Source organism: Lineus longissimus, chromosome 18 (assembly GCF_910592395.1).
Source record: "Lineus longissimus chromosome 18, tnLinLong1.2, whole genome shotgun sequence".
Lineage (NCBI taxonomy): Eukaryota > Metazoa > Nemertea > Pilidiophora > Heteronemertea > Lineidae > Lineus > Lineus longissimus.
This window is the reverse complement of record NC_088325.1, coordinates 10555048-10565965: the sequence shown is the minus strand read 5'-3', so window position 1 is coordinate 10565965 and position 10918 is coordinate 10555048. Positions and strand designations below refer to the sequence as shown.

General features: G+C 41.5%; 1 protein-coding gene across 1 annotated transcript; it reads left to right on the top strand.

Moving 5' to 3' along the window:
* The first annotated feature begins 661 nt into the window (after positions 1-661).
* Positions 662-9698, top strand: LOC135502487 (uncharacterized). The gene is made up of 6 exons (XM_064795384.1): positions 662-703; positions 3076-3307; positions 4393-4513; positions 5501-5557; positions 6132-6197; positions 7824-9698. The coding sequence occupies exons 1-6, from the start codon at positions 686-688 to the stop codon at positions 8005-8007; spliced, it is 678 nt and encodes a 225-aa protein (XP_064651454.1). The 5' UTR covers positions 662-685; the 3' UTR covers positions 8008-9698.
* Positions 9699-10918: the final 1220 nt, after the last annotated feature.

Here is a 10918-nt window from a genome sequence, read left to right as displayed (position 1 = left end):
ATGTGATCATGGCAACAGCCTCAGTGATTAATGTCTTAATTATTGGCCAATTCACCAAAGCTCTATTCAACAGTGCATTCTGAAACAATGGTTTAGACCTACAGTACTGTGAAGCCAGCCAGGTGCAGTGTCGTCTTTTCTGAAATAAAGGTTTGCTCAAAACACACACATCGGTGCATGTCTTTGTTGTTTTTATGGATGAACTCCAAATTTACTCTGTCCATTGGGTTAACGTAGCTTGACAGTCTGTAAGAGTTGGTGAGATATCTTTGAGATTGATTTTCCCCCATGTCGCAGTACAGCGAGTGCCGAGTCTGTGAAATACTGCACCGTCTGTACTTGTAGTCGTCATCCGTTAACAATTCACGAAACAGTGGCATGTCCCCGAGGCTTTGCTTTTATAAAGAGCCTACCACTAGCCAAACAAGCCAAATCAATGTATTGTGTTCATTGGCGCAGAGACCCTGTTTTCAGTCTCATCACTTGATTGTGTAATTTGACATAAATGTCAGTCTTGACTTTCCCATCTCGGATCATAAAGCATGAAAGCGTGGGGGCTTTAAATACTAATTAGCATAAATCCCGCACTATTCATTGGAGCGAAATGACTGGGGCGTAAGATCATGGAGCGAAACGACCGCAATTCCATTGGTGACCTTGACCCTTTTCCCGACATATCCGGGATATGGCGTCTCCAAAAAAGGTAATCCTGACAGAACAGAAGGGGTCAATACTGATTTGATTGCATACTTTTAAATACGGGAAGCTGATTGCCTATACTGCAGCACAAGAGACCAACTTGTCACCGAGCAGTCCGAACCTGGAACCAGCTTCCAGAAGCAACAAGATCAGCTGAGACTGCCGAGGAGTTCCTGCCATGCTCCTATCCTAGCCTCCCAGTCCCATCAGTAGATAACAAGCACACCTTTTTAGCTCACCTCTTAGCAGAGGTGAGCTTATCCCATACCGTGGCGTCCGTCGTCCGTCGTCGTCGTCGTCGTCGTCGTCGTCGTCGTCCGTCGTCCGTCGTCGTCCGTTAGCAGGGCACGTTTCGTAACTGTTAGAGCTGTTGAGTTGAAACTTGGTACACATGTACCCTTATGTAATGACACCTTGGAGACCAAGTTTCGGTCCGATTCGTTTCATGGTTTGGCCACCAGGGGGCCAAACGTTAAAAGTGAAAATATGCAATATCTCCCTTAATAGTAGTCGGAAAATTTTGAAAAAAATATGGTAGGTACTTCTAGCAAAGGTGCATCATATATCCTCCGTGTTTTTGATTTGACCTCCTTTTCAATGTCACAGAGGTCAAATGGTGTAAATTGGCCGTTAGGATGTAACGATGGCACGTTTCTAAACTGCAATGACTATTGATACCAAATTTGGTACACATTTACCCCTTAGTCAGGTGATCTCAGGGACCAAAGTTTGGTCCAATATGATTCACCACTTGACCACCAGGGGGCAAAATCCAAAAACCTTAAAAATGTGATTATTCCTTAACTTCTTGCCCGATTGCCACCAATTTGATATCATGGGTACATCTAACCACCATACAGTATGTCACACAGGTTTTTAATTTGACCTTCTTGTCAAGGTCACAGAGGTCAAATAGCATAAATTCGCCGTCAGGCCGTAACTATGGCATGTTTCTTAACTGCAATGACTTTTGATCACAAATTAAGTACACATGTACCCCTTGGTCAGGTGATCTCAGGTACCGAAGTTTGGTGCGATCTGATTTGCCGTTTGGCCTCCAGGGAGGGGGCCAAATCCTAAATTCTTCAAAATGCCATTATTCCTAGTAATGACTTGCCCGATTGGCACCAATTTTATATCATAGGTACATCTAATTCTAACAACCATTCAATGTGTCACCCGGGTCTTCTTTGATTTGACCTACTTTTCAAGGTCACAGAGGTCGAATGTACTGTAAATTGGCCATTTTGGGGAAATTGTAATTGCTTGGACCTACATCAAACCTAACACTACATGACGCAATACCATGCTCTTTATCCATCTTTCCTCCACATGAGGTGAGCACAATGGCCCTGGCCATTTCATTGTTAACTGTAATCAGATCAGTTCCCATGCTTTGGACCCTAATTAGCCTTTCCTTTGTTCTGTAATCATAATCTCTTAAGCTGTTTGACCTTTGTTTGTGGGCTTGGTGATGAGCTTTGGGACTAGGCCTTTGCCCTAGACCCTTTGTCTGGCATTTTGAGATTGATGCTGCTGTATTTTCATTGGTTGCTCCTCTTCATTAGTTAGTGCTGATTGGTTAAGACTCTGTTTTAGGGTTAGGCTATTTACCCATTGGAGGAGGTAAGGCATGTAGGGTGGTCTAGTATATAAGGTGATGTTTTGGGGGGGAGGTCAGAGAAGTCTAAAGTCTTTAAAGTTGAAGTAGTAATTTGGGAAAAGAACTTGGAGAGTTGAGAGTTTGGAAGCTGTTGGTAGTTGACGTTGTTATGTGCTGTTTGTGATGTGCCTGTTGTAGATGAGCTTGGAGAGTTGAGAGTTTGGAAGCTGTTGGTAGTTGACGTTGTTATGTGCTGTTTGTGATGTGCCTGTTGTAGATGAGCTTGGAGAGTTGAGAGTTTGGAAGCTGTTGGTAGTTGACGTTGTTATGTGCTGTTTGTGATGTGCCTGTTGTAGATGAGCTTGGAGAGTTGAGAGTTTGGAAGCTGTTGGTAGTTGACGTTGTTATGTGCTGTTTGTGATGTGCCTGTTGTAGATGAGATGTAAGTAACCGATTCTTGGCTTTGTCTTTGGAATTGAGTGCTCAGTTGTGAAACGTGACAAACTTTTTATGTCATCAGAATCTGGCCCTGGAAATTCTCAGATCATGATATTATTAACAGTAGAACCTCCCTTCGCGGACACCTCTCTATTAAGGACAACCTCTCTATTAGGGACACTAGTTTAGGCCCCAGATTGACTGTTTCTATTAAATTTGACCTCTCTAAGTGTAATCAGTACAGCATTTGTCAGTCCCGAGAGTGTCCTTAGAGAAGTTCTACTGACTATATACTATAGATTGCTTGACTTGTGCATTTTTTTGAAACATTGCAGATGACCTGTGTGGCAGTAAATCATTCACTGGATGAGTTGGAAGCGAACATCGTTCGTTGTACAGCATGTTGTCCGGGTGATTGTCGTTCGTACCATTGCCCACTCTGTCCACCAGATCTTTTCAAGCCTGCCAAGGCATGCAAAGTGAAGGTTCATTTGAAAACACACTGGAAGTGTCGAATTCCACGGAGAACAGCTGATGAAGAAGAGGAAGGAGAGCGACACCAACAAGGTAATGTTTTTTTATTTCCAACCTGCCACCCTTCTAACAAATCCCAAATTAGGTTCTCTCGTCTTGCGGCAGAATATGTAACACTTTTCATGCATAAATTGTATGGGTTTCAAAACAAATGAATACATGCAGCCCTTTACGTTTTACATACTCCTTTATCAATTGTAATGAATGAGGTAGAAAAGTAAGCCGTTTTTTAATGGAATATTGACCAACAATTACAAATTGTAATTGTAACATCTTTATACAAGATCCCGGTTTTTAGAGGACTTTTTAATATACAAGACTTTGTACGTACAGCGAGAGGGGCTCTTTTGTTTTTTGAATTTTTAAAATAGATAACTTTATTTACCAAAAACGCTTAGGTTACAGGATAAAATACAGAGTGAGAGGTGATGCATCTACATGGCATTTTTACAAAAATATGATAATAGATGGCAACCTTATTGAAATGGTTTAGGGAGTAGTTAACCCTTTGCAGTTTGACAATTTTCAAAAAAGCACTTAACCCCCTTAACTGTTTGAGATGAATTAATTCGTCGAGCCCATTACCCCCCCCCCCCCCTTTCCCACTCTTTGTAACGAGTTAACTCGCACACCCGACCAAACCTGTTCATACGCTGTTTTAGACGTTTATTTTTCGTTGCTATTATCGTCTGCTACTATAGGAGTGTGCCCAGGCGCATTATAAAATTTTCCCGCGCGCATTGTAAAATTGCTGGTCAATTCAGGCCTTTGTTGTTGACTGTCATCCTCAAACTTCACTATAGCAAAAGGTGAAACTTCAATAAATCACCGTAAAGTGGCATGTTTCATTTGTATTTGAGCTAGAAGCTTCTAAACCTGTGTGAACATGAATCTAGTGTCGGAGTATGATCCTCCATGTGGCCTGCTCAGACATCAAATATGGCTGACAGGTGGCCATCTTGAAGTATGGACCAAGTACTCCAAAACTAATGATCAGATTGCAACCAAATTTCATTATGAATAAGTATTTACAAAGTCCTGACTCAAAAACTTATGATGAGGTTGCAACCATTCAAATTTGTTAGCCCTTATCTTTATTCATTAGCTTTATATTTTAGATGTCTATTCTGTCACATGTCGCCTGACGCATCAAAACATTGAAGGAACACACTTTCATTGTGTGCATTGTGAGCGTCAAATAAGGAGGAAGAATGATGCAATCAGTCACATGAAAAAGTGGTAAGTTTGAATTTAAAAGCCTCGCATCAACTATAGTCCATTTGTTTATTATATGTCCTCATCGTTTGGACTTCTGAAGGGCAAATTACTGGTCAGATTGCTTGGTTTTTATCAATCGTCACCTCAAAAACCAAACAGGATTTTCGAGGTTCAGCATTCTCAGTGCAGAAATAGAAAAAATTTGTCATCGATGTCCAGATGTCATTTTGAGGGTCACTTGATTAGGCCACATTTTGTTTCTGGATATTTCTCATTTATTCTTAGCATATTGAGCGGAAAATGTCCAAATCCAATGCACTACGTCTATGTACACAAATGTATAAAAACAAATTTATGTCTTTACTGTGGTAACTAAATGAAAAAATCCTGTTTGCACTCGGACAGATGCCCAACCGATGCGGACATAAAATAAACGAATGGACTATAGTCACTCTAGGTTTGCCTTCAGAAAAGCAAAAAGACAGGAATCGTCAAAGAACAGGGCAGAATGCACTAGAAAAAATTGCGGGTTAAATTGCCATCCTGTAATACTAATAGAAAAATATGTATTAGTTCTGTCTTAAAAAGGCAGAGAGCACTTTCAGAGATGCAGGGTGCTGCACCCTTGGTGCTGCACCCTTTAATTTGTGAGATGAAAGTATAGTTGAAACACTTAGGCAGGGTACTGGTCACTCAGTCCAGGCAGCTTTGTAATTTTGCAAGCCCTTTGGCAACATAGGTTCACTAGTTTTAAGTAGTGATGGGCAGGACACTAGTCACCACCACAGAGTCACCACCATTTTTTTCCAGGTCACAGAGTTTAAGACACTAACATTGAAATTCTTTAACTCTGGCGTTGGGCATGATGTGCTGTAAACAAAGCATGTTCCTGTCTGCTAAACTTTGAGCACAATGGCCCCTGGCTGTTTCATTCTTTCCTGAGAAGAGCAGCACAGTGTTCCACTCCAATGAAAATTCATTTTCTTTTCCCTTTATTCTCTTTAATAGTAGTAAGAAAAGTGTCATTAATGAGGAAGAGCAAGATCTTGACCATGGTGAAAGCAGGTAGGTTTCTGACTAACTTTTTTGTCTATCGGGTTGGCAAAAAAAGAGGCTGAGCTTCAAGGGTGTAGGCTACTTGTTTGATGTAGAATTTTGTGTTTCAATTTATAGTGTATATACAATGTAGTTGTTTAGATTCTGAGAATTGTAGCCAAGTGCTCACTGGAACGGAACGGAATGGAACACTACAGTGTGTCTATACAATTTTAGTGCAGTGTCCAGCTCCATTTTTTGAAACCGTGGCATTATCAACTTGTGCAGCAGTCGTCCCCCTGTCAGTTTGACGCCTATTTGAGGTCGAATTCACGTCATTTCATATCATTACATGTAGTTGAAAAATATATTTTGCCACGTCAAATTCCTGTCAATCGAAGAACAAAAACTAACACGTTGAATTCACGTCGAATGCCTGTCAATGTGGCAGCAACCACAGAGAAACCATGGAGCAGAAGTGGTGCTCACTTTGCTTGACGTGGGGGGGGGGTATGGTGAAGCTTGGTGAAGCTTGGTGAAGCTTGTCTCTGAATGGATCTTCATAAACATAATCAACATCTGATGAGTGCTTTTTTTATTTCAGGGACCAGACATGCCAAAACAGCTCTCCTGATGTAGTGTTAGAAGATATTGATCATGATTACTCTAGGTTAGTTGTTTTATGTCATTTAGGTTGTCAATTGGCCGAGCTAGTTGTGCCAACTGAAAACCCTCAAAAATGCCCATTCAAGTTATTTTGGACTGAAGTAATGTTGACCTATAACAGTAACAAAGATATATTGTGGTTTGAAACCATGTACACGCAAACCCAATTAGCTGCCTAGTCAGCAGACGGAGTGTGCGGGGGGGGGGGGGATAGACCAATTACCCTGAGTCAGGTTTTAAACCGTGCAGTGCCTTTGTTGGCCAGATCCCTCTATTACAACCTTGGGGCAAAAAAGTACCCCTTCAACCCTCCCCAAATTTAACTGTGTCAAGAAGAATCTTTTCCCAGTAAAATGTTAAAGTTTTTAGAAAAACGATTCCCTTACAGCATATTCTTCGAAATTGACAGACATTGCCCTTTCAAAATTCAAGTTCTAAAATGACCAATGAGACCACATTTTCTAAGATATGTTATCAAAAAGCATATATCTGTGATGGTCTGACTCTGCAGGTTCCCTTTTTATCCAACCCAGCCGTGTATTTTTAACACAACTTGACATTTCAATATGCTCTATTTGCCACACTTCTGGTAATGGATTAATACATGTCTCCATCGTGTTTATGGCCCACTTTAAGAGAAGTCGGTACGATAGCGCAGTGTCCGTCGTCGTCGTCATCGTCATATCATAGCACAAATAACGACTGGTGCTATGAAACTTCGTACACATCATGCTTAAAGTCATGTACCCTGACAAGGAAATTCGGTCTGTTCTTCTGCGTACGATTGATCATGCATGTGGATGTCAAATATGCAGTGGGGATGTGTCAATGAAACGGGTGGTCTGCGTCAAGTTGACAGCATTTCCCCACAGCTTAGTCCTGGGTGTTGTGTCTTTGAGCCATAACTTCCTTCGTGTCAGCTCCAATTGTGGGTAGACGCCTAGGATGTGTTCTGGGGTCTGTTCCTCGCTGCCGACTCGCCGTTAGCTGGGTCTTACTCTTTTAATTCGTGACCTGGCCACGATGGGACTTAAACCAAATTTTTTTTAAATGCGATCTCGCTAATTACTGTTGCGTTTCTGATATAATTCTTATAGGGGGTACCCCTAGCAAGGATACAACACATTTCATTCATTATTTTGATTTGACCTACTTTTTAAGGTCACCAGAGATCAAACTCTTTTCTCATTACTTGTCTTATAGTTTTTAAATTTGGTATGTAACACCTTTTAGGCAGCTCTACATGTTGACCAAACAAACATCAGGTTGATGTGGCATGCTTTTTAGCAAACTCTCTGAAATGATACTTAAGTCTTTTTCAATAGATAGACTATTAGGCATCTTTACATGTTGATTAGAAATTAAGATTGGTGTAACCGACTTTTCAAGGTCACTGAGGTCAAGGGCGCAAATTGACTGTTAAGTGTTAGTGTTAGGCTGTAAACAAAGCATTTTCCTGTGTACTATACGGTGAGCATTCCATACAGTAGTTAGGGGTACTATCTGTCTCGTGTGTGGTACTTGAGCATCGCTATGCCACGAATGTGGAATGGCCTATATTATCATGTATATCATCCATCTTGACTTGCGAATTTTACACTTGTATTTACTAGGTGTCTTTATTTTTTAGGCCTTCAGATGATAAGCCATCTATCACGAAAAAGGTGAAATGTTCTCATTGTGGTGGCCTTTATTCAAAGAAGTACATCAGACAGCATGAGCGGATACATCTGGTTAAGCAGCAGTCAATGCAAGTGAGGGTCTGTATACTGCAGCCAAAAAACTTAGTGGAGCGTATACTCCTGTTCATGTGAAAAAAATTAGTGGTGGTCAGGGTGCAACTTCTGAATGTGAAGATAACCATTGTCAACAGCAGAAGGAGGCTGCTAACAGAGGAGACAATTTGGCTTTTGAATGCTGCCATGTAAGGTCCATACCGTACGCCGAGCCTGGTCGCACTGTTGACCTGCGTCCTTCTTCCCTAGAGGAACTTGTAGCTGGGAAGTACATCAAGGCTGAACAGTCTGATGAGGCAAATGTGTTGCAAGTGACTGCTCATGAAAAAGGTGTGCCTCTGGTAGTTTATTTACCACCTCCTCCGAATGTCCAACAACAACACATCTACCTGTCTGTTTTGACCAAAAACATCAGGTATTACAGTCGATTCAAGCGAACAATTGTATGGTTTCACAAACCAACAAAGAGCATGCATTGCAGATGCTGCAGACAAAAACGTGGATGTGTGCATAAAGTGATTGCAAAATGGTTCCTTTTCCAAGAAATGCGTCATTTGATTGGAAGGGCACCAAGTGATGACGAAGATGAGGATGGCAGCTGTGTCAGTCCTGGTTCTGAAAATGAAGAGGGAGTTAAAGGACAACTTAACTCTGGTTATCCGCCTCAGGACAAGGATGTGCTGGAGGCTATGATTTTGTATTTAATTGTATAAGGCCAGGGACACATACAATGCTTTTTTCACCTGGTGGTGCCTGGCTGTGGAGGTAACCTTCTCTGGACCATTTCAAGAGAAATGACTATGAAATGTTCTGTTATTAACACAGTTTACCCAATATTGAACAGACTCAAATTTTTATTTGTTCAAGTAATCAAATGTATAAGGCCAGGGACACATACTGCTTTTTTCACTTGGTGGTGCCTGGCTGTGGAGGTAACCTGCTCTCGACCATTTCAAGAGAAATGACTATGAAATGTTCTGTTATAAACACAGTTTACCCAATATTGAACAGACTCAAATTTTTTTTGTTCAAGTAATCAAATGTATAAGGCCAGGGACACATACAATGCTTTTTTCACTTGGTGGTGCCTGGCTGTGGAGGTAACCTGCTTTCGACCATTTCAAGAGAAATGACTATGAAATGTTCTGTTATTAACACAGTTTACCCAATATTGAACAGATTCAAAGTTTTATTTGTTCAAGTAATCGAATGTATAAGGCCAGGGACACATACACTGCTTTTTTCACTTGGTGGTGCCTGGCTGTGGAGGTAACCCGCTCTCGACCATTTCAAGAGAAAAGACTATGAAATGTTCTGTTATTAACACAGTTTACCCAATATTGAACAGACTCAAAGTTTTATTTGTTCAAGTAATCAAATGTATAAGGCCAGGGACACATACATTGCTTTTTTCACTTGGTGGTGCCTGGCTGTGGAGGTAACCTGCTCTCGACCATTTCAAGTGAAATGACTATGAAATGTTCTGTAATGAACACAGTTTGCCCAATATTGAACAGATTGGGTTATTGATCAGTTTGGAAGAAACTTCTTTGAAATATTCAATATTGGGTGGATTGTGGTAATAACTTTATAGTCATTTTACTTAAAAAGTCAAGAGTGGTATTCATTGATTGTAGTCACAGTGTAAAATGTTCAATTCTCATCAGGAGGTTTTTATTAATAGATATGCGAATGTGTCCACTGAACAAAATTGTTGTAATTCAAATGATGTCTATTGATTGATTAATAAATACATCTTTAAAACTAAATCGTGTGGTCATTTCATTACTTGGACCCTTCAGCCTGGAAATTCTTCTTCTTTGTGTTCATTTCCATCTAACAGACTCTCCAGACTTACTAGTAATCAGAAGCGGAGTTGGTGTTCGTCAGCCGGTCAAGTCTCCCTCCTCAACACTGCAAGCGTTGGGCATCTTCCCAGGATGCGCTCTACGTACAGTCATTGGCTCGATCTGGGGGGTGTCGCTATCTCCTTACTCCTAGACAGAAGCCTGGAACAAGCTGGACATCGGGCAGCAAACCCAATATTAATGTGCTCAGAACACTTCTCAAGTAATTAGTGTTTCAGAGTGATCTATAGCCTATACCTAATACAATAGTGATGGTTTCGGGCAGGGCTTAGAGGAGGCTTAGAGTAACGAGACTAGTATATAGCAGGCCCGGGAAAGCAGGGGCGTAGGTATCAGAGGGGGGGGCAAATGCCCCCCCCCCCCCCCCCGAGGTCACCAAAATATGTGTTTTTGGCCAAAAGATTTCATAAAGGGTCATTTTGTCCCCCAGAGAGCCTTTTGCCCCCCCCCCACCAGACCAAAAAGCTGGCTACGCCCCTGGCCCTGTAGGTGTATAGTATAATTTACTCTAAATAAGGGCAGGGCAATAAGGAGAGGTGCTATGCTGCATGTAGGCCCTATTATATTCTATAACAAAGAAACCCAACATATGATTTAAAGGTGCCGGTGTAATAGAATCAGATGCCCCCTGATATTAAATGCCCTCAACATTGATAGAACACCGGCACCATTCAATAGGACTCTAAAGAGGCCAAGACCCTTCATCCGAAGAAGAACAATACAGGCGGGCATCAGGAAAGGGAGGGCATTTGATTCTATCACAGCGGAACAATATATCTCCCTTTTCCCACAAGAACTAATATTCCTCACAAAGGAATTCTAGACTGGACTTAGATTCATGGGGACCAGCATTTCTTTTACACCCGCACGCGGAGCATGAGCTGAGCTACTTCTTAAAGTTACCAATGACATACTCACATCCTTGGATGTAGGACATGAGGGTCTCTTGGTGTTACTCATCTTTCTGCGGCCTTTGATACGGTTGACCACACCATTCTGCTTGGCAGACTCCAGGAGAGGATAGGACTCTCGGACACTGCCCTGCACTGGTTCAGCTCATATCTCGAGGACAGACAACTTTCTGTGTGTATACAGGGTTTTACGTCAGCTGCTGTGTCACT

Coding starts and splice junctions, on each gene's coding strand:
- LOC135502487 (XM_064795384.1), top strand. Junction 5,558..6,131: donor CTTGACCATGGTGAAAGCAG/GTAGGTTTCTGA, acceptor TTTTTATTTCAG/GGACCAGACATGCCAAAACA. Junction 6,198..7,823: donor ATTGATCATGATTACTCTAG/GTTAGTTGTTTT, acceptor TTTATTTTTTAG/GCCTTCAGATGATAAGCCAT.